The 23920-nt window shown below is 46.6% G+C and overlaps 2 protein-coding genes across 2 annotated transcripts; both read right to left on the bottom strand.

Moving 5' to 3' along the window:
- Positions 1-4873: 4873 nt before the first annotated feature.
- LOC127307499 (E3 ubiquitin-protein ligase GW2) lies at positions 4874-17570 on the bottom strand. The gene is made up of 8 exons (XM_051338225.2): positions 16838-17570; positions 15620-15671; positions 15489-15534; positions 15311-15392; positions 15043-15205; positions 14847-14949; positions 6459-6525; positions 4874-5660 (listed from the first exon to the last, which is right to left on the bottom strand). The coding sequence occupies exons 1-8, from the start codon at positions 17033-17035 to the stop codon at positions 5097-5099; spliced, it is 1275 nt and encodes a 424-aa protein (XP_051194185.1). The 5' UTR covers positions 17036-17570; the 3' UTR covers positions 4874-5096.
- A 1452-nt stretch (positions 17571-19022) lies between these two features.
- LOC127307500 (uncharacterized) lies at positions 19023-21578 on the bottom strand. The gene is made up of 4 exons (XM_051338226.1): positions 21409-21578; positions 21138-21325; positions 20863-21025; positions 19023-19606 (listed from the first exon to the last, which is right to left on the bottom strand). Exons 1-4 carry the CDS (start codon positions 21484-21486, stop codon positions 19391-19393), a joined length of 645 nt encoding a protein of 214 aa, XP_051194186.1. The 5' UTR covers positions 21487-21578; the 3' UTR covers positions 19023-19390.
- Positions 21579-23920: the final 2342 nt, after the last annotated feature.

Here is a 23920-nt window from a genome sequence, read left to right as displayed (position 1 = left end):
CCACGGAGGACGAGTTCCCGCTCATGGAGAAGATGTACATGGTGCATGAAGATGATGATATCCCACCATGCTTGCTTCAAGACGGACATGTCGACCACATGGATCCTCCTACTTCCACAACACCTACATCAAATGAGTCGGCCTTCAAAGGTAACAACATAGGTGTTGATGATGCCATGATCCCACTAGTGGACATGATGACTTATGAGTGCATGCATGATCTTGATGATACATTTGCTACGTCACATGCTTCTTTCATATTCCCATGCGATGCTTTGCTTGATAACATTGTTGATCATGTGGAAGTGAATGCTTGTGATACCATGACCATGCCATGCTATGAGAGCTTCAATTTTTCCACCATTGCTTGCAATATGTCGACCACTTGCTCTTTACCATGTATTGCTTGCAATGATAATGACAAGGATGACATTAGCTTCCGCATGCTTTGCCCCAAATGTTTACACTCTTCCATGATCCTTGCATCCAAGATTGCGAACAATTGCTCTTTCTTATGCTTGGTATGCAAGAATGCTTATTTCATTGTCCACGAGATGGCCCCCATAGCCTTCTCACTTTTTGATGATCATGAGTTACCACATGCCATGAATGCACCTTCTTGCCATATGCACCATCGCCATGCATTTCATACTATCTTGATTGACACTAATGGTGATGTGCACAAGACATGGAACATCATGATGGATGATGTGTTCCTCTACCATGCACACACGCTTTTTGTTCTCTCTATTGTGTGTATAGGTCCCCGAATGACAACTTCCACCGCTACGGAGCATGAGCTCACGAAACGCGCAATTGAGAGCTACCCCAACACGGACGAGATACATGATCCAACCCATGGGATTCACGCCAAAGGGTATGTTCCCAAACGCCTTCGCCCTCGTGTGTTTCCGGCTTGTCTTGTCGAACTTCCGGTTTGGACCAATACCTCGTCTCCTATTTTGCCTCTTATGCAACATATCTGGACACATCTTGTTGGCACAATGGTTGTCGTATGTCTTGATGTTATCATCATACACTCCAAGAATCTCAAGGACCATGTCATACATGTGAGAGACACCTTATACATCTTGTGCCACATGTCACTCATAAAGTTGCTCTTCTTTGGATTTCCTATTTCACCTTTGGCAATTGACATGGATTCTTCGACACTTGAGGATACCCATACTTGGCTCACGCCAACCATACTTTCCCAAGCTAGAAGTTTCCATCTCTTTGCCATTGCACATAACAATTTTGCCCAAAATTTTACCACCGATACTTGCCTTTTGATTGTTCCATTTGTGTGGGACAATGCTACACGTCACATTTTTGACACCTTACAACTCTTACATGCACAAATCTTTGCCCTTCCAAATTTTGGATACATCGACACACTTTTGTTTCCCATTTTTGCCAAATGCCTCTTGGAGAAACGACTTGATGCTTCGTATTTGATTGAGAGCCTCTTGTTCGCCGATCACAAAATTGGCATCCACAAGCTTTCCATTTGCAAGTTGTTTTTCCCCAAGCTCTTCTTCGACCGCGACTTTATCCAATACCTTGATACTCGACCTCGCCAATACCTTGGATGGAATGCTACCTCATGTCGGTATGTTATATGTCATTAGGTACGAGAGTCATCGAGGACCGGAGAGGAGGAACATCCATGGTGCAAGGAAGCAAGGGGAGGGAAGAGGAGCCATTCATCATGGTGCAAGGAAGAAGAAGAAGAAGAAGAAGAAGAAGAAGAAGAGGAAGAAGGAAGAGGAAGAAGAGGCAAGAGGGGAGACAGGCCAGGCCGGCCCCAGGCCCGGTCTGACCGGCCTCCCAACCGGCCTGGTCCGGTTTCGACCGGATTTTCCGCCTGTGCCATCCGGAAGCATGTCCCGGGGCCCCGAGAGCCCCGCCCGGTCACCGCCCGGCCCAGAATCCGGTTTGGACCGGATGGCCCGGTCCCAGACCCGGTCGGACCGGCCCCTGGACCGGATTTCACGGGTTTGACCCACCAACTTGTACCCGTTCGACCCGAGCTGCCTTGTATGCCTATATAAGCACCCCGGTCGCCCCCTTACCTCTCTAGACAAGATTTAGGCTTAGACATGGATTTGAGCTTTGTCTCCCTAGGGTTTCATCCCCTTTGTATCAAGGCTACCCTTGTTGGATGATTGGATTTGGTGTGTGAGATTCTAGTGCTACCCACTCTCTCTCCCACTCCTAGATTCGTCTCCCTCACCAATCTCTCCTCTCGGAATTCTACCGCGCGTCTCTTCCGGGTGGATTCTATTGGCGTGGTCCATCGAGCCACGGGGTAAGTATCGATTGTATCGGGTTGGTGTGCGTGCGTGAGTTCATCGTGTTCATCGTGTTCTTCGTGTTCTTCGCGCTCTCCCTCTCTCCCTCATTTGGATTTCGGGTCAACCGCAAGATCGGGCCACACACGGGGTCTTAGACCTCATCATCTTCCCTCCGCAATCTCTTCCTCGTCTCAGTCCACCATCTCTCCAGGTTGGTGTTCTCCTGCGGCTCCTGGAGTTGCGAGCCCATCCTTCTTAAGCAGCCGAACTAGACCATCCTTGCATACGGGCAGTGTGACAGAATATGGTCCACGTTATCCTCCTCTTGGAGGCAGGTGGCATAGGGATCAGGGTGGTCCTGCAGGCCATGCCGGGCCCTCCTGTCCGAGGTCCAAAGCCTCCCCTTCATCGCCAGCCAGCCGAAGATCTTGCACTTGAGAGGGGCAAAGGAACTCCAAATCGGCTTGGCCATACCCCAAGTAGTCCTTCCCATACAAAGCATGTTGTAAGTCTCCTTAGCGGAATACCGTCTAGACGCAGAACCTTTCCAAAAGATCTGATCCGGCCTGCTCTCATCGCGCGGCACTCTTCCAATTTGTTCCCAAAGCTGTGTGCATTGCATCCAACCCTCAATGGACAGGTCTCCAGAAACATCCGACAACCACACGTCCTCATGCAAAGCATCACCGACCTTCCTCATATTCTTCCTCCTTGTCGGGACAAGCGCCGCAACCTCAGGAGCAATCTCATCCACACTCCGCCCATCAATCCATCTATCTCTCCAGAATAGAATACTCTTCCCGTCTCCCACCTCGAAGCTCGCCAGGCTCCGGAACACCTCATTAGCTTCTTCATCATTGAAGGCTGGCAGGCCTTGCCAAGGCCTCGACGGATCCGTACGACGGAGCCAACACCATCTCACTCTAAGGGCCAAGCCCTGCAGCCTCAAATCTTTAACTCCTAAGCCACCGAACTGGGTCGGCCTGCAGATCGTGTCCCACGCTACCAGACATTGCCCTCCATTGACCTCCTTTTTCCCGGCCCAGAAAAAAGCTCTCATCCATTTGACCAATTCCTCCAGCACCCAAGCCGGCGCCTCAGCAACCATGAGCTGGTGGATAGGCCGCGCGCTAATCACCGATTTGATGAGAATGAGCCTTCCTGATTTTTGAACCATGCCTCGCTGCCAGGCCGGAACGCAATGTATGACCTGGTCAATCAGCGGTTGCTACTTGGCGAGGAGAATAAATCAGCTTAGGCAGCCGGGTGTGCTCCTCAAGTTAGATCTTACACGAGCGTTCGACTCGATCTCCTGGAGCTTCCTGTTTGAGGTACTCCGGCGCATGGGTTTTGGAGAGAGATTCCTTAAATGGGTTGCCTTGTTGCTTAACACGGCGAACACTAGAGTGCTGGTGAACGGAGTGCCAGGAGATAGATTCATGCATGCCAGAGGCCTTAGACAGGGGGACCCCACCTCGCCCATGTTGTTTGTGGCTGCTATGGAGGTTTTGACGGCGGTGATCAAGAAGGCTGTGAATAGGAATTTGTTCACTGGGCTTGCGGGGATTTCCGAGCTTCAGCGAATCTCGGTGTATGCCGATGATGTGGTTATCTTCTGCAAGCCGATGGTCGCTGAGCTCGAGGCGGTGAAGGGAATTCTTCAGGTGTTTGGGGAGGCCTCCGGGCTGCGTGTCAACTTCAGGAAGACCTCAGCCACGCTGATTAGGGAGCAGGACGGAGATGTGGAGAGAGTTGCAGAGACACTGGGGTGCGAAGTGGTGGGGTTCCCCATCAAGTACCTTGGTATGCAGCTGGGCAAGGTTGAATAGAGCAAAATCAAATGTTGGCGTGGGATTCAGAGACATGAGGTTATTCAACCAAGCCCTTATTACTCGCTGAGCTTGGTGATATTGGTGTTTCCCAACAGCTTGTGTGAACAGGTGCTTAAAGCCCAGTATTTTCCTAATGATACCCATCCTCAATTTGAACAGTCATATCTTATGGTCTGCAACTTTTGAACAAATGGTTTATTTAGCGAGTGGGAAATTGGCGCTACATAAGAGTATTCCATGATAGCTAAATCCTACGGACTTCATCCTTCAAGACCCTTACACCGTGGGTAAATTGCTGCCGAAGAGTTTCATATCTAATCAATGAGGAAGGGCAATGGAATGTGAACCTGGTACATAGTTTATTTGTGCCTATCAATGTTGATGCTATCCTACTGGTCAAACTATCTCTCCGACTGGTTGAGGATGTGCTTGCTAGGCGTCCTGGACCATTTGGGGTGTTCTCTGTATGTAGCAGATATTTCCTTATGACAGAAAAACAGGTGTAAAACAAAATCACTGGAGAAAAAGCCCAATCGCCCAGTGTATGACTATGAAGTCAAGAACTCATGCAGGGAGTTTTTTCTATTAGCTGCACCACAAAGACTAACAGGATCCAAATCATGCACATGATGGCGAGACCATGGATAAGCACACCGCCCACCTCGTGCAACCCAATCACCCAGATACTTCAACACAAACTCTATGCCGTGACCCTGTAGATATTGTGCACCCTTCCTACAAGCATTACGAACTGTGACCGATTTTCTTTCCTTTTTCTTCCTCATATTCCATTTTACATACATATAAGCAATAATAATGGAGAGCTATAGCTGGAACTATATCAAACCATGAAGCAACACATGCAAAAAAGGAGAAACAAAACAGCCGGGGTGGCAAAAAGGAGCAGAAGGGGTGGCAGACCAACGACAGCGCACGGGGGGAGGCAGGAGGCGTCAAAATCACAGTGTTACAACCATGCCAACCCTTGCGTGTGTGTTCTACCATGAGCTTCTGCTAAAGACACAGCCATGGAATACATCATTTGTTCTTCAATGCTCTCCGGGCGGAATTGGCTTGGTGCCATATTGTAATTTTCAGCGAAAGGCAACAGTGGCATAGTCCCTGGTTCCGCCACAATGTCTGAGCCAGCGTAGCTTGTTCCGGCCTCTGCACCCTCCGACCAGTGGTCGGTTGAGCACTCCCCTTCCTCTCTTATCACTTCCCTGCTGCAACTTGGTGCAATCCCGCTCCAGCTATCTGGTGAACTCTCTATAGCACACATGCCTCCACCAGAAATGTTACACGGTCGGCGGAACATGTCAAAGACTGGGAACGCACTATTACCGGGCATGTAAGAGAAGTCCATGCTTGGTGGCTGGTGCTCAGTCATAGCAGCAACAGCACAAGAAAATCCACCAGGATGAGGCATTTCCAGAGGAGGAGCTGGAACAAATGCCTGCCGTTCACGCAAGGGTGGCTCAATTACAGGCATAAAGCTACCACAAACAGGATTTCCAATACTTCCTTGCTCCTGCTAAGAGAGAAAACATGAACATATTAGAAGCAGATATGTATTCAAACTATTCTTTACTATAAGATGAACCACAGAAATTTTCTAATCCATAATGTCGTTGATTATATCATGACTGCAGAAAATGAAGTATATACAAAGAATTCGACATGGCTTTAAATTGCGCAACTGGAAGATATCCAGTTCGAAACATAAATCGTAGCTCAACAGTTATGGAAGGAAGAAGTGCATCCTGTAACCAAAACTATGTTTCCTTATCAATTTAAGACAGTTTAAAATTAGAACTTTCATGGTCAGTGTGAGGGTATGCATTCAACTAATCTTTCGTTTACACAAAACAATATGCAGCCTAGGCTCATAAGGTTTTGTTTATTATAGAAACAGTGCAAAAAATCCAAGTACATTCAGTGCTAGCAACAAATAACAAGCATGAGACTAGGAACTATATGCATGTTTGAGCAGGAACTACTGAAATCTTCGGCTTAATAACAACAGGATAACTAAACATGGTATTTATTAAAAAAATCATACTCCAAACTTTAAAACATACTTTAAGGAAATCACAAAAACAAGTGAGATATCGTCATTATCTGCCAGCACACTGTTTGAAGAACAGTACTACCACAAATGGTAAACTCAAATGACAGAGGAAATAAGAGTAAGAATGATGAAAATAAACCATCAAATTTTCTGCAGCTCGTATAGAAAACTATTTTTTACCGGGTATAGAAAACCATTTATGCAAATCATACTCTTAATATGTTCATTCAAGAGACATATAAAAAGCTTTTACTTCACCTGAATTGAACGCCAAATTGCTTCCATAACCATCATATCCTCTATATTCATGTCAATGTTATCATCACTGTAAGAAAAGGACAATTCAGGGAATGTCACAAGACTTATTTATGTCTACATAATTAATCATTATCACGCTTAGTACAACAAATTGGACAAGAGTGATGGCAAATTGGGCCCTTGCAGGGCGAAATTCCTAGGGAGCATCTTTTTTTTTTTGTTTGTTGGTCGGTTTTGCCTGGCTTCTTTGGCCACTTTGTCTGGTTATGTCATTTCTAAAATCCCTCATAATAATAAATGGCAAGAAATATTGTTTTCTGCTTCTGTTTTTAAATTTTATATATATTCATATTCAACCAAGAGTTAAAGGCCTTTTTGTGTTGTTTACTATCTTCCGCTGAAATCCAAGGAAGTTGATGAGAAGTCTTCAACTCCAAAACAAAAGGGATTAAGTTTTCTTCAGCAAGTCTTTTTTCGGTCATACCTTGTTTGCAGCTTAATGCTGGAACTTAAACTGTCAAAAACAATGGAAGCATAAACTAACTAAGCATAACAATCTTCTGAACAAGAACCACAACAGGTGAAAACACAGATTGGACAGACTGAAATATTTTATTTCGGTCAAATACCTCTATCTACTATGACGGTTTCTGCACTAGCACCATCACAAAAGCGTCCTCTCATTTAGCCGTGATGTGCATATCTGAACTGTACAGGTGCTATCATGTACTACTGTGTAGCATCAAAAAAACTTATCACGTCTACTTTTGTACTTATAACAACTGAACCATGCAGGCTTCGATTTCATAATCTAGGATGCCAAGAGGAAAAGAGGTGTTATCAGTTATCAGAATACTGATAGGAGGGACTGCTGATAGGCTTTACTGTACACATTGGCCAAGTAGTTAACCATTGATTGTTTAGGCCAAGACATATCCACTCCAAACCACATGTTTGGTGTAAGGGTGGAAATCTGTCGGATTAGAAACCCCGACATGAAACATCGAACATTACTCACAAATATAATAATATGGCCTACAGTTTTTTTACTCAAACATGGGGCCAACGTGTATCGTCTGTATTAGGAGGAGAATGCAAGATGGCACAAAGTACAAACAAAAAAAACGCAAGTTAAAAAAATCTAAGCTAACCAAATCTATGAACTACCAAATAGTCAGAAACAACAAAACCAAACCCTACAACGGACCTGCCTCGTTTTCACCCTTAGATTGAAGACCAGTTATTTTATTACAGTCATAGAGAAGGTAATAGTGGCAGAGGAAGTGTTCATGTGTAGCCGCTAGGTCAACTGGATTGGCAGTCAAAGTAGGCCCAAGTCCAACACCTTAATATTATTTTCCTGCATAGGCCAACTACAGAACATTCAATGTATACAGAAATTGGTTATAAACTCCTACTCCCTTCTAAAGATTGTTATCCTTCACATGAAATTTTAATAGTTTGAAATAATTTGGTTGTACCAAATATTCCATCGCAGTAATAGAGAGGGTGATGTAGCCCGACCTTCGGTCTTCGCCACATCATATGCTTCATCGACAAGACGGCACGCTAAGGAACTCGACGACAAGTACGGAGGGAAGAGTGGACGCCACGGAGACCCGAGGACGCAAGGCCGAGGTCACGGAAGCTTGGAAGAGAAGGAGGAAGAGGAGCTGGAAGCTCCAGGGCCGGCACTGCCGCCCTACACAGGCCGGCACTGCCGCCAGGGCCGGCACTGCCGCCCTCCCCACGCCGGCACTGCCGCCGTGGTCGTGACCACTCACAATCTAAACCCTAATCTGCCACATGTATGGCTGTGCTTGTATCTTAGTTTCCCCAAACTACCCCTCCTTAGTGGTTCCCTATAAATAGACCTCCACCCCCACCTTCATGAGGGAGAGATGATGTTTAGATGAATTGGCTTATGCCTCTACTATCCCTTTGTGGATTTGGGTAACCCCCACCTTAGGTTAATTCCTATTGTACCACCCGGGCTCCTTATCGACTCGTGAAGATCTCTTTGGTGACTTCTACCGTTTGTTTGATCTTTTGCTTGCACTTCTACCTTTTGGTCTTTTGCTTGCACTTCTATCAACCTTCCGGTCTTTTCACCCTTCTAGATCTCGCGTGCTTCGATTTGTCGATCTCTTTGCGGGACTTCTACCGGAAGGTCTTTTCTCGCAACCTCTATCGAGTTGGTGTATCGGGCCAACGAGGATAACCGATTGTGTGTGTGCGTGTGTTTGTATCGTGTTCTTCGCGTTCATCCACTTCCCCGCGAATCCCCCTCCGCAATCACACTCACCCGGGTCAATTCGTGAGATCGGGCAACCCACACGGGCTTAGCCCGCATCATATGGTATCTGAGCAAAGGTTGCCACGGATTTGACCCTCCGATTCCACCAATTTCGCCCAAAAATTTGCCCAAAAATTTTTCCCCAAAAAATAGCTCGAATTTGGATCTCTGGATTTGTTGAGTTTTTTGTGGTTTTGGTCCACAGATCTGTTGTCTCTAGTGCTGATCTACATCTCCTCCAAATTTCACCGTCAAATTCCTTGTAAATCTCTCAGAATCGACGATTTTTGCCCCAAATTTCCGCTGCGTGTTCATCCAGTTCGTCCTGTTCGTGCTCACCGGCACTGCCGGCCCCGTTTCACCGGCACTGCCGGCCGACCGGCACTGCCGGCTCACACTCAGCGGCACTGCCGCCGCCACCTGCAGCAACCTCCGCTTGATCCCTGCCTTGTTTGGTACCCTCCCTGCTCCCAGCCGCACCACCACGCCCTGCTAGCAACCGGCCAGGCTCCCCGCAACCAACCTACCAAACGCAGCAAACAAACACCGCCTGGCCCAATCACCACCACGCCGCTCATTCCCCTGCATCCCGCGCGCATGCTGCACAGCTAGCCCCAGCTTCCTCCTCGCGCTGCTCACCCGCCTGGCCCCACCCCGCCACCACCACGCGCCCGCGTCGCCAGGCCGCCCTCAGCACCAGCTCGCCCCGACCAGATTCCAGGCCGGCACTGCCGCTCCAATCCGGCCGGCACTGCCGTGCGGCCCACCCCGGCACTGCCGGCCATACAACAACGGCACTGCCGCTCCTGTGCTGTTCCGCATAATTTGACTCAACTTCCATCCAATTTTGACTCATCTTTTTGCCCCAAATTTTGACAACTTTCCGACGCCCGTTTGACTCCAAACTTTAACAACATCATCCAACGACCCCACATAGTCTACGTCTAATTTTTGACGATTTTTGGAGCCCAACTTTTGACCGCTCGTTTTGACGCAACTTTTCGGGCATTGACTTAATTTGCTCGGTTTCCGATTTGGAGTGCATCGGTTGTCTATTCCGCTTTCGCGCCTACATCAACACCGCGACGACACCGTTGGCACCCCGGATTCCGGCGCAACTTCACCATCGTCATCGACACCACCACTTCTCCATCGCAAGTTCGTGTGCTTGACACCGCCTAACATCAATAGGTATAACTTGCCTCCCCTTGTAGCCCCGTTTCTTTCTTTGTGTACCTATCCCATTGAGAGTGGCTTTCCGAGTGTTGCGAAGCATTGCACAATTGTCACGACCGTGAGAGGGTGTGTGTGTGCGTTGTGTTGAGCAAAGCTCCGAAGCAAGCTCGGTGAGAAAGATACACAAAAGAAGAAAGAGTGTGACATATATATAGAGAAAAAGAAAGCTTCTAAGCATAGAAAAAAAAAAAAAAAAAAAAGAGAAAAAGGAAAAAGGAAATACAAAAAGAGTGTGTGTCCACCGATACAAAGGAGTGCAAAGCTTGTGAGCACTAAGAGAGAAAAGAGAAGAGTGGCATTTGTCCAAATCTAGTTGCTTCTCTCATATGCAACCAAGCTACGGTCTCTCTTGTGTTGGCGCGACACCGAGCTAATAGTCTTCGTTAGGACCATCTTTGTTACTTGCTCACTTCCTTGGTCGCGCTAACCCCATTGTTCTTCCTTGTGTGTGTTTCCGTGTTTCCTTGACATAGATCACCACTTTTGACATTTGACTTTGGATCTTACCCACATTTGACAATAGACATTTTCTTTGGTTCTTTTCGTTTGCTATCCACTTCCTCACCTATCACCATATAGAGTTCTTAGCCTTTTGCGTATGCTTTGTGTGTGTGTGTGAGTACATATCGGTTATTCTCTAACTTGAACCATTTTCTCGATTTTGGTTTGCTAGCTTTGACCTTTTGGTAGTTTTCCTTCCACCACATACATATACACCCTTCCTAGTGAGAGCTATCCACTATGACCCCACAAGAAAAGGCCGAGATGAGAGCCTACTTTGCCGAGCTAGAAGCTCTTGAAGCCAAGATGTCCTCCCAAGACAAAGCCGAGTGCAAATCCTACTTCAAACACCTTGAGAGCAAGAGTGACACACCACATGAGTTGAGTGAGGACGCTTTGATTTCTAACACATTAACCTCTACTCCTCTTGTGTTGTCTTCCTCTTTGCTAGGTTGCTCGGACATCGACGACGCCGTTGCCATGGAGATGAGGGACTCCACTATACGTGAGATGAGCGACTCCACTATATGTGAGATGAGCGACTCCACTATATGTGAGATGAGCGACTCCACAATATGTGAGATGAGCGACTCCACTATATGTGAGATGAGTGAATCCACTATACATGAGCTTGAGTGCCTCCACATTGAGGATATGAGTGACACACCGAGTGAGATGAGAGTGGTAGTTGATAGGTCATGTGAGGCCATTTCGAATTCTAACAACTTACCCTCTACCTCTAGTGTGTTTCCTTGTGTCTCATTAGGTCCCATGGATGACGAGTTCCCGATCATGGAGAAAATGTACATGGTGCATGAAGATGATGCTATCACACCATGCTTGATTGAAGATGAACATGGAGGCCATATGGAGCCTACCTCTTCCACAACACCCACTTCAAATGAGTCGGACTACAAAGGTAACTATATGGGTGTTGATGATGCCATGATCCCAATAGTGGACATGATGATTTGTGAGTGCTTGCATGAGTTGGATGATCCTATTGCCATGTCATATGCTTCTTTCACTTTCCCTTGTGATACTTGTGATACCACCATTGTTGATCATGTGGAAGTAGTTGCTTATGATAATATGTCCATGCCATGCTATGAGAGTTTCACTTTCTCTCCTATTGCTTGCAATATGTCGAACAATTGCTCTTTCCCATGTATTGCTTGCAATGATAATGATAATGATGCTTGTGTTGTGACAACCTTGCCGAACAATTGCTCTTTCCCTAGGTTTGTCGACAACAATGATAAAATGTTGAACATGTTTTGTGCTAGATGCTTGCAATACTCTCCCATTAATGCAACCAAAATGTTGAACAATTGTTCTTTCCAATGCTTGGTTTGCCATAATGTTAATGTGCTTGTAAATGAGATTGCCCCCATAGCTCTCTCAAATTTTGGAGACTTTGCATATATCCATGTTGAGCATGTTCCCATGTTTACTCCGCATATTCACCATATCTATTATGATGCTTTGCTTAACGCTAATGGTGATGTGCAAAAGAAATGAACCATCATGATGGATGATGTGTTCATATACCATGCACACACGTTCTTTGCTTTGCCTATTGTGTGTGTAGGTACAAGAATGCCAATGTCAACCTCGATTGAGCACGAGTTGACAAAGAGAGCTCTAGAGAGCATAATACAAGTAAGTTCAAGATCGAACCCGGCTCTAATACCTTTCCCATGCTTTGCATTGAACATGCCGAACAATTTCTCTTTCTCTTGATTCTTTTGCAAGCATGATGAAGTGATTCTTACCGTTGGTGTTGCCTCAAACAAGTTGACCAATTCCTATTTCATTTGGTTTGTTGGCACACACGGTTGTGTAAATGTTTTCTTGGTGAACTTTTTGGAAGATATGTCGTGTGTTGCACCAAATATGAGGACCAATTTCTCTTTCAAATGGTTTGTGTGCACACATGTTGATGATATTTTGGACACTTCCACTTATGCATTTTGGCCAATTTCTCCTCTTATTGCTTCAAGGATGTTGAACAATTCCTCTTTCCGATGCCTTGAGTGCAATAAGGCACATGAGTTTACACATGAGATGGACATCATAGTCGTCTCACAATTTGGAGTTTTTGTGTTTCCGGATTTGGAAGATGTTCGTATGGAGTTCTTACACATTGACCTTGCACATGCATTATTCTTGATAAATTTGTGTTGTGCTAACGGTGTTGTGAACATGAATGGACATGTCGTTGATGATATGCTCCTCTATCACGCACACATATACTTTGCTTGGTCTTTGTTGTGTGAAGGTACATGTGACTTGTGGATGAGCGTCAATGAGTGGTTCCGCCCACATACTTCGACGACCCAAGATCTATCGATGAGAGCACACCGACAGTATGCAAAGGTGACCTCCTTCTACTTGCGCTCTCTTACTAAACCCGTGGAACATTGGCTATGCTTTGAGTGTTGTTTGGCTTTTCTTGTGCTATTGATAGGGCCCTTGACAAGTGAAGCGACATTCAAGTGTTGGTGTCATCTACCTCCTCTACACATTCATGAAGATTTATCGTCGAGGACGACTCTTTTTCAAGTGGGGGGAGATGATGTAGCCCGACCTTCGGTCTTCGCCACATCATATGCTTCATCGACAAGACGGCACGCTAAGGAACTCGACGACAAGTACGGAGGGAAGAGTGGACGCCACGGAGACCCGAGGACGCAAGGCCGAGGTCACGGAAGCTTGGAAGAGAAGGAGGAAGAGGAGCTGGAAGCTCCAGTGGCGCAGATCGCCGCCTACACAAAGCCAAGATCGCCGCCAGGGCCGGCACTGCCGCTTCTCCCCACGCGCCGGCAAGATCGCCGCCGTGGTCGTGACCACTCACAATCTAAACCCTAATCTGCCACATGTATAGCTGTGCTTGTATCTTAGTTTCCCCAAACTACCCCTCCTTAGTGGTTCCCTATAAATAGACCTCCACCCCCACCTTCATGAGGGAGAGATGATGTTTAGATGAATTGGCTTATGCCTCTACTATCCCTTTGTGGATTTGGGTAACCCCCACCTTAGGTTAATTCCTATTGTACCACCCGGGCTCCTTATCGACTCGTGAAGATCTCTTTGGTGACTTCTACCGTTTGTTTGATCTTTTGCTTGCACTTCTACCTTTTGGTCTTTTGCTTGCACTTCTATCAACCTTCCGGTCTTTTCACCCTTCTAGATCTCGCGTGCTTCGATTTGTCGATCTCTTTGCGGGACTTCTACCGGAAGGTCTTTTCTCGCAACCTCTATCGAGTTGGTGTATCGGGCCAACGAGGATAACCGATTGTGTGTGTGCGTGTGTTTGTATCGTGTTATTCGCGTTCATCCACTTCCCCGCGAATCCCCCTCCGCAATCACACTCACCCGGGTCAATTCGTGAGATCGGGCAACCCACACGGGCTTAGCCCGCATTAGAGGGTCAGCATATGGTATTCAGTGTAGCCATTAGGTCAACTAGGCTTGACATACTGAAAGCAGGCCCAGGATATAAAGAATGCTTTCCTCATTGGTTAACTAAGGAAAATTCTATTAAACATAAAAAATAACTATAAAAAACATCCTCTTATGATTTCAACAAAAAAATCATATCATAATAAACACGGAATAAAGCTTGATCTAATTAAATGTGTTAGTTGGGGTATCAGTAGGAGACAACCTTAAACATAAAAGAATGATGACGCTTATCACAGCTGCTATATGAATGGTGGATAACCCGGATCACTAGTATGCAAAATGGGAACTGTAAAGTGAAGGAATTCAGGGTCTTTCCAGAAGGCCAGTGTCTCTGTGTGCTTGGTTTCTGCCATCATGCAATGGTTGGTCACTGCTTTCGGCATTTAATCCAATGGCTAGTACTACCTCCATCCCAAGGAATAAGGCGCACGCGTATTCCAAGGCGAACTTTGACCATAAAAATTGAGCAACAAAATCTTGGTTATATTATATGTAATTAGTATCGTTGGATTCGTATTGAAAAACACTTTCTAATGATGTTAATTTCATACAAACAATCTTTATATATTTGAAGTAATTCTTAGTCAAACGAAAAGCACGTAAAACGAGGATGCGTTATTCCTTGAATCAGAGGTAGTATTTGATAATTCAGATACACCTATGTTAAGACGTCTTCATCTGATGTGTAACATGTTCCTTTGGGAGCAATCGTTATGGACAACATATGGATAATTTATTTTTATTTCTAATTAAAAAATAAACTCGCCTGAAATATTCAAGGCTAGCATTTCCCGCAAAAAAAAAAATCCATATGTTCAAGGCTAGCATTCCCCACAAAAAAGAAAGGTTTGTATAATCCTATGAAACATAAAATGAAAACAACATACCGAGTATGCCTAGAATGAAAAGGCCGCATATTAGCCTGGGCAGAGCATGAAGGCTCAGATGAACAACATTCAGTTTCTTGCTCAGTACATCGGTACGATGGCACTGGAAATGACATAACACATTGTGAGTTATCAGATTAAGCTACATAAAAACTAACATAATTAAATGTGTATGTTGGTCATATCTAGTGCAGACCTGAATAGGATGTGCTACAGATATCTCGATACTCCACTTCTGTTGTTGGAGCGATTGTTCTGCTAGAAGAGCACCTGCTCTGTTTTCTTTTCATCTTATCCTCTTCATCTTGAAGTGCTTGCTGGCGCATCCTCATTTGTGCTTCAATGACTTTCTGTTCTTCCTGTAACAAGTTTACACAAGGTTAAGTAAATGCATTTGCTTTGCAAATACTGAATAACTGGCACTAATCAACAAAAAGGCGAACACATTAGAGCATAAGACTTACAAACTGTTCTATGCTCCTTTCTTCCTTTGTCTTGACACCACGATACTCAACAGCATAGTTGGGAGTTTTGCAGAATGGGCATCTTCATTTGTTAAGTATTATCATGATAATTGAGAAGAAACGCATATCACCAATACAAGGATGTATGAAACAAGAGCAGAGACAATATGAAGGATACTGTGTAGGCCGAGCAGTATGAGTTGGTTTCATTTGAAGAAAGCACTCTGTAGGAAATACCAAACATTAAGGACATTTGGACCTAGAGTAACAGACAATCATGGGTAGTAACAAGTAGGACAGATGCGTTACCTGTACATATCCCTTTCGAGCAACATTTTGAGCGGTTAAGACTTGGATAGAACTACAATAAGGAAGAAGACGCATTTTAGGACATGGGGAATTTCAACGGTAATTAACAAATCTTGTATTTTAACAAGTTAAGAACACGGGAAATACTACAGGTGCTAAATATGAGAAATTCCAATAATACAATGCCCATGTTTACACAAACTCAGCCAGAGATTTTAAGATTAAAGATAAAATGCAACAGGACACATTAGCATTCCAATTGTATTAACATTAGCTGCAGCAATGTTCGAACTTCAAACTACAGTAGCATCATCTAGTTGGTGCCACATAAATGCACGCAAGATCAGAGGTATTTCCAGTTATTTTACTAATAAGACAAACTATCCACGGTATCCTGGAACAACAACAGCTAAACATTCACAAGAATCAGTCATTATCCTTTTGGTAATCGAATCAAGGGTACTACAACAGCAGGAAGATCCCCAATCCTAGTTCTGGAGAGCAATAAAACATTCTGCATAATGAACACCGTGCCTCTCTACAGCCTATAATATTTCAGAACAGTTAGCCAAACTCCCTATAGGATCTGTAATGCTCCTAACCCAGCTGCACTGACAAACAGCAATGCACAAACGCATGACAGCAATACCACCAGATATGCTAATAAGATAAGAATAAGCTCAACATATGCCGTGTTTTTGTAGGAGTTCATTAGAGACGCATCCAAACCCTCCTAGAACAGCAGTTAGTTACTGATGCACATAAAAACAAAATACATTGGCAGAATCCCTTTACATCCTGTGGCTGAATAACAACATCAGGGACACGGTTTTGGACAATGCATATACCGCAAGCGCTGTATGATGTCAGTAGCAGATAGCGCAAGTTGCGACGAAAAAAAAACACAGTACTAACGAATTACACTACACCTGCTTAATGAAGAAAAATACAGTTACTACAGAACTAGAAAACGTGGGTATAGGTCGAGTAAAATTAAAAGACATTAACTGAAGGCATTAAGTAGAATCACGTGAGGAGTCGGTGACGGGGTCACGCCAACGGCACTCCACAGTAATCGACCCAATGAATAGGCAGGGACGCATCGAACATTCCGTTCCGGCGGCATGCAAGCAACGGCGCGGGGCAGCAAAATTTGGCAGGCGTGGGGGGAGGAAGAGGAAGAGAGGAAGAGGGAGGGGGAGAGGAAAGATCTGTTACCAGGAAGCAGATGGGGCACTCCTCGAGGTGTCCCCCCGCGGCGTCGTCGGCCCCCGGGTAGCAGGGCGCGAGCTTGGCCTCGAGGATGAGCTTGCGCAGCTTCTTCTGGTCGATGTCCCGGTGCTCGTACAGCCCCTGCGGCCTGGTGTAGCGCTCCTCCACCCCGGCCCTCCGCCGCCCGCCTATCCGGTTCCCCATCCCCTCCGCCCAGATCTAACCTCCGCCTCCTCCGCCGCCGCTGCTGCCGCCGCCGCCGGAGACGAAACCCTCGCGCCGCACCGCACCGCACCGCACCGCACGCGCCGCCTCACTGTAGATACATACGGTATACTACGAGGCAGGCGTACGCGATGCTCCGGGGAGGGTGGCGAGGCTCGGCTCGGGTCGGGAGGTGGGATTTTTACTCTCGGCTACTACCAGTCGAGTAGTATTTTTAAAATGCTTTTTCCTTCCCCTCGGCCTCGGCCTCGGGCTCGGGTTGGGAGGAGAGGAAAGGAAGCAAAAGAGAAGCACGCGACACTCCAACACAGAGAGGCAGGGCAGGCTGGGGCACACTAGGCTTCGGCTTCCCTGCCGCTGCGCTGCGCTGCTGCGAGAGGTACTGCGAGCTCTGCCGCGGTCGCCATAATAACCTCGGTGCCAGAGCCCAGAGCCGCGGTTCTGCTTCTGCGAGAGGGAGCGACTCTCCGAGGGCGGCTGCCTGCCTAGCTATAGCTACCAGTAGCGCCTAGCGTGGAGCCGTGGAGTGATGAGTGCACCTGCTCGATGGGCTCACTCCTGCTTACTCCCTGCCGTTGGTTTTTATACACCTTTGCCCTGCCTTTCCAGCATTTTCCAAATATACAACCATACAAACCATTAATTCATATTACTACGTTTATTTATTATATAGTAGACTATTTCTCATATCTTGTTGTTGCATATTTATTTGCTTAGGGCATATCCAACATAAACCCTTTGTGCCAAATTTTTGCCAATAACTACCTCACAACTACAGGAAAAAAAAATCTACTTATCAGCGGCAGAAGGGCTCGCTATGCGTGACATGTGTGCATGCTGGTGAAAGAGTGTCGCCATGTGCTAGGTTCCGTGACGTTTTCGCGCTTGCGTGTGTGCGGGCCAGTTATCTATCTACGTTGTCGTGTGCGCGCGTTATCGGTGTAAAGGTACCTTAGATAAGTGGGATATGCTAGGAGATATGTATGATGCGTTGGAAGCATGGCCTTACGCGGAACGGTCGGTTTGTTTCTGGTGAGTGGCATTTCAACGTTTTGTGTCGGTGCGTTCACTTGCTCGGCTGGTGATGTGTAGGATTTGTTTGCGAGTATGGTCGTGTGCTCTTGTTATGTTGCGGTTCAGCGTGTTTCTTTACACTGGCTGACGCATGTGAAATGGCTTACTCGTTTGGTTATGCGTGCGTGTTTTGCTGGCGAAAGAGTGTCGAAGATATGTGGGGTTTTAACGTTTTGCGCTTTAGTCTTGAATGCTATTATCTGTCATGTATAGAAACCATTCGTGTCGTCTAAACAACCATATGTGCGCCGTCTAAACAACCATAGGTGTACACACGAATGAAGATAGGTGGAACGATGGATACCGTGTGCCGTCTAAACAACCATATGTGTGTTGGCTGTGACCCGTGGGAGATTTTTAGTATTGTGTGTGTATGCTTGTTTGCTCACTGTTATATAATGGCTTTATTTGCGCATTATTGGCGAAAGAGTGTTAATTTGCTATTTTTTTCCAATTTGTATGCATGCCATAGTGGTAATTTCAGTGTCTACTTTCTTTATTCGCATCAAGTGATCTACGTTGTTATTCAACAACTGTACGTGATTTTACCATGAATTTGGAGTATATTTACAATATGAAGTGTGTGGTTGTGTGGTGTATTCGCTCATTTGACAACATCAAGTCTGATTGAACGCATCAGCATTTCACCGTGGGCGGTCTACATATTAATTCGTACGTGACATTGCAAGGGAGGTCTTCATGTGCAGCATTTAACCAAATGGTACAAGTGCATGAGTGGTTGGAAGGGAGGCACCAACCTCTCCACTCGGGTCAGCAAATAATGGGAAAGACTAGGCCTACCATTCACGAGAAGAGTAAAGTGCACACTTTGCAGCATCTATACAATTCCATTAGGAGTTAAAGGTATTTGAAACTTGAAAGAAAACCCTGCTGACTTCAACAATATTTCTGCATATTATGTCAAGTGAGTATATTATATGGGTTGTGCTGATTGAATGATAAGAACTTGGAATGCATTGCATACATAGAAAAGTAGAAACACTTTCATATTTGCAACTGGCAAAATTTGCAACTCTGGATCACGGCATGTGTCTATGGTAATTGGTCCCGAACTAACTTTGTGGAAAAGATGGAATCCGGGAAAACTTCAGTGTTTGTGGACATAAGACTGGAAATATGAAAATTGTACTTTCAGCTGTACAGGCAATGCATGAAATGGAAGGGAGCAATCGGGCTAGAGAACTATGGTTTCCTCGATTTGCATGTAGCAGCATTCTGGTGCACCTGAGCATCAGATGGTCAGTTTTGTGCTGCCTTCTGATCTCCAACCTGTGACGCGAAAGCTTTCTGGAGCTGCTGCTGGAGCAGTGCTCTGAACTGGCGGGCTGAAACCAGGCTCTCCTCCAGTTTAGCCTTCTTAGCCGTGAGATCGGACTTCCTGGCTTCTGCTGCCGTGATCTCAGCGTCGTTGGAGTACATCCCATTGCTCTGCAGCTCTTGCAGAGCTGATTGCAGCTGCAACGTTTAAAGCAGTTGTCACCCATCAATCAGATGTGAACAGGTAAGAATTCAGAATATAAGCAGATAGTATAGATTTTTTTTCTGAACCATGTACGAATTATGGAGTCAATGATAGTTTTTATGCAAGTATCTAATAGGATGTTGGATCACTGGTTTCCTATTGGTTGTTTCAGATCAACACATTGTATATAAGTGAATCATTGTGTTCGAAACCAAGCAAAGTGGACCAATTAATAATGTATTAAATTAAGGGGGAAACTCATATAATACATAGCAGGTTGTCTTTTAAAATTAGATTAATGCTATTTGGATGCTTGTGAAGTTAGTGGTGATGTGCAGAGTGTGGTCCATGAATCCCCAGTCCCCATGGTATTGTTTTCTCAACTGCTAGATAATAGAGAAGTTCTCATTATGCAAAAAATATTTACAGGAAGCTTTACAACATAAGGAAGATATTATGCAGAATAATATCTACAGGAAGCTTTACTACATAAGGAAGATGCTTTAAAAGATAATTGGGCATGGTACAACATTAAAATTTTACACGGCTTCCATGGACTGACTGTCATTTCTTTCTACATTGGATCAGGACAAGAAGTGAAGAACATTGATCCGAAGTAAGAAAAAATTTCAGACACAATGATAGTTTTTTACAAATCTACCATCATGAACTTCTTAATTCTGATCCATAGACAGTGCTACTTAGTTAATGGCCTATATCTCTCCTGTTTAGAAACTACTACACACATTAAATCATTTGGTACATTAACCATTTTGACATCAAGCATGCTAGTACTCAGCAGGCCAAATCACAAACAGGTTGGTCTTTAGCAATGCGTGTCAATTTAAGTTACAAATTCTGAACCTATCAACACAAGAGGATTAAATTAAAAATCTTGTCAGGAGGCAAAATGGCCAACAGGATTACAGTCAGACGGGCCGTTTGACTCAGATGATAGCTTTCAGCTTCTCCAGTGGTCCATTGGTAAGGCCAAGAAAAGCTCGATGCCCACACTACATCCTGCTAGCTAGTGACCATTAAGACATTAAACGCCCTGCTAGTATGTTGTTATGTGGACATTGCACAGCAAACAGAGTTAAGCACTAACTTTAAGATTCACCCAACTGCGTTGTCAACTTGTCATTGGTACACAAGGCAATTAGGTTAAACAAGACAGATGCAACAACACGAAGGGACTAGGATAAGCTCATACTCGTTTATCAATACAAAGGAGCGGCCGGGACCTTACTTGAGATACCAAATCCTTGAGCCTCTGCACTTCCTTACGAGCTTCTGCCTCGAACTGCTGCGACATGGCCTGGAAGTCCTCCATCTCCTTCCTTTTGGACTCGTAGAAGCGGTCCCAGTCCCCCTCCTTCCGCTCCGCCTCGTCGATCTCGCACCTCGTCGAGCTGCGCGCGTGCCCAGTTCAAATGTTCAGTAGGCGAAAGGCACTTTTAGGCCCGAATTAAACACGCTGCATTTGGGTGGGGGGAGAATGAGCGGGAGGGACAAGTTGCGTGCCTGAGGTCACGGGCGAGGAGGAGGCGGCGCGCGTGAGTGGCGTCGATGTCGGCGCGGGCGGCAAGGGCGCGGGAGGCGAATTCGGCGGCACGGCGCTCGAGGAGGAGGCGGCGGCGCTGGAGGCGGCGGGCGGCGGCGATCTTGGCTTGGAGGAGGCGGTACTTGGCGGCCTGGATCTCCTTCTCGGCCTGCGGGACAAGGGGAGAAGGCGTTAGGGTTTGGGGTTGGGGAGAAGAGAAGAGAAGAGGGGGAAGGGTGGAGGAGGAGAGACTTGCAGAAGGGAGATGCGGTGGTTCCGAGCGTCCTCCATCTGCCGGACGCGTTCCTCGAAAGCGGCCGACAGCTCCATCCCGCAGCCGATGCGGCCGCCGCCGTAGGCCGGATAGACCTGTGTTGTGTTTATCGGGACCTGATTTGTGTTTGATTGGGCGGGAAACTTTGCTTGCAACTGTCCAGGGATCATTCCACCAAAACTAGGTATACACACACAAGAAAGAGGGTTCAGGGCATCTCCACCGGGCGCGACGCAAACGGACGTTGAGCCGACCGTTTGCGTCCGCGCGGACCAGAAATGCGTCTGGCACTACCTCCAGCGGGGCGACGCAAAGTGTCCGGGCCATCCGCAGAGACGCAAATCTGGCCCAAATATGCGCCAGGTTTGCGTCTCCGCGGTCGGGTCGCGCGGAGCGTCCGCTCGCTTCCCCACTGGCCCTCATGGCAGCGATCCAGGTTCGATCGGCCTCGAATTCACAACGCGCGCCGGTGTGGCAACCGCAGCGATCAACCGCCGCAATGGAGCGCCGAACCGCCGCGGAAGAGCAACCGCCGGCCTCTTCGTTAAACGCGCCGCCATTAATCCGCGCACATTATAACACCCGTGTCTACGGTAATTCAAGTTCAACCGACTCCTTCTTCTTCCTCTTCTTCTTCTCCAACACCGGCACGCCATGAGCAACTACACGCTGTCGTCCGACTCGGAGAGCGAGGGCAAGTCGCCCAGATTTCTGCATTGGTGGAAATCCCCTGCGACGCCAAGCGATCCGGGCTCCACGCCCAGCGACCCTACCTCCACGCCGAGTGAGGACGAGGAGGACGGAGGCGGCAATGGCAGCGAAGGCCAGGAGGAGGACGGAGGCGGTGCTGCCAGCGACGCCGAGGACGAGGACGAGGACCAGGAGGAGGAGGAGGACTCCGACAGCAAGTTCGCCCGGTTGAAGGCGCAGGAGGCGGCGGCCGACAAGGCGGCGGCAAGGAAGAAGTCCAGGGCGCTGGCGCGGGCGGCGCGTCGTCGTCCGTTCACCGACGACGATGACGAAGACGCCATTGCTTCCAGTTTCAACTCCTCGATGGGCGCGTCATCCTCCAGTTTCGACGAGGAGGTGACAAGCAAGAGGCGCAGGAGTTTCGACGACGAGGCAGGGCCTTCTAACAAGAAGGCCAAAAAATAGTTTTAGTTTATATGTTTTTAAATTTCTTCTTATTTGTATGTTAAATATGTTTGTATTTAGTCGATTGAAGTATCCGATTAATTGTTTAGGCTATAATCTATTCGATTCGCCCAACATGACATCATTGAGTACAACTTTTTCGCGTTTAAAACTTGATCATTCAACAAAATTGAAAAGAAGTAGCACCAAAATAAACACTTGCATGTCCAAAATGCGTCGGACCGCTGGAGGTAGCCCCCGACGCAAACGGACATTTCGCCCCTCGCGGTTATTTTGGCGTCCGCCAGACGACGCAAACGGACGCGAGCGGACAATTTGGGCGTCCGAAATGCGTCGCGCCGCTGGAGATGCCCTTAGCAATCTAAGGACCTGTTTCTTTCATAATAGGGATTCCAAAGAAAATTTGTACAGTATGATTTTTCTTCATAGGATTTTAGTTCATAGGATTGGATCTTCCAAAATTTCTATGGATTGCTTTCCTATACTACAATCTCATAGGAATTCTAACAAAAGGTTAGATCTCTTGAAATTTTCTACGTGTCTATGACAACTATGACATGTCATCAATCTCCATAGAAATTTCATGTGTTTTTCATGTAGAGCAATCAAATGACGTCTACAACTAATTCGTTCGTTTTTCATTCTTAAGATTTCATAAGCCATGACAAACTTTTCTTGCCTTTTTCCTATTCCTCCGCCTTTTAAATCCTTTGAATTAAACAAGCCCTAATTTTTTTATTTTTGGCTTTGCTAGCCTTCCTATAGTAGCAATCCAATAGAAGAATGCCTTGTTTTGGTTGTAGGTAGACCCATATGTCGGTGGGTCTTTTTCTCTCTCTTTCCCCCCTCTTCTTCCCAACTCTCTTCTTTTTTCCTCACAATAGCTAACGGGCCACCATGGAAACCCAAGCACACACGCTCGTCGCTGCCCATGCTCAGCGCCGCCCATGCAGCCAACACCCAGCCCTGCCGCCAGCAACACATCCCACATGCATGGGCGGGGCGTGAGAGTGACCGGCCACGTGGATGAAGGATAAGACATCGACAACCCTAGATCTGGCCATAATCGATCTGTGTCGAGGCCTCAGTCGCCGTTGTTCTCTACGCCCGCGTGGAGGCGAGGAGGCGCGGGTGGGACATCGGGATTACCTGGGGGTTGTGCGGACCTTCTCCCGCGTCGGTGACAGCCTCCACCGGGCCGAATCAGGGGAGGCGGAGCTTGGTTGAGCTCGATTAGGAGGCGGGTGGCTCACGCTAGAGGGGGAAGGATAGGCAGGGCTGCGGGAACCTCAGGGCACACAGGAGAGGCGGCGCCAAGGGATAACAGGCGGTGGG

Source organism: Lolium perenne, chromosome 6 (assembly GCF_019359855.2).
Source record: "Lolium perenne isolate Kyuss_39 chromosome 6, Kyuss_2.0, whole genome shotgun sequence".
NCBI classification, from domain to species: Eukaryota; Viridiplantae; Streptophyta; class Magnoliopsida; order Poales; family Poaceae; genus Lolium; species Lolium perenne.
Note: the sequence above shows the minus strand (reverse complement) of the source record. Positions and strands in the feature narration are given on the sequence as shown.

Coding starts and splice junctions, on each gene's coding strand:
- LOC127307499 (XM_051338225.2), bottom strand. CDS start 17,035: ATGGGGAACCGGATAGGCGGGCGGCGGAGGGCCGGGGTGGAGGAGCGC. Junction 15,672..16,837: donor AGTGCCCCATCTGCTTCCTG/GTAACAGATCTT, acceptor TCCTTATTGTAG/TTCTATCCAAGTCTTAACCG. Junction 15,393..15,488: donor CATACTGCTCGGCCTACACA/GTATCCTTCATA, acceptor TAACAAATGAAG/ATGCCCATTCTGCAAAACTC.
- LOC127307500 (XM_051338226.1), bottom strand. CDS start 21,486: ATGGAGCTGTCGGCCGCTTTCGAGGAACGCGTCCGGCAGATGGAGGAC. Junction 21,326..21,408: donor ACCGCATCTCCCTTCTGCAA/GTCTCTCCTCCT, acceptor CTTGTCCCGCAG/GCCGAGAAGGAGATCCAGGC. Junction 21,026..21,137: donor CTCCTCGCCCGTGACCTCAG/GCACGCAACTTG, acceptor GCACGCGCGCAG/CTCGACGAGGTGCGAGATCG.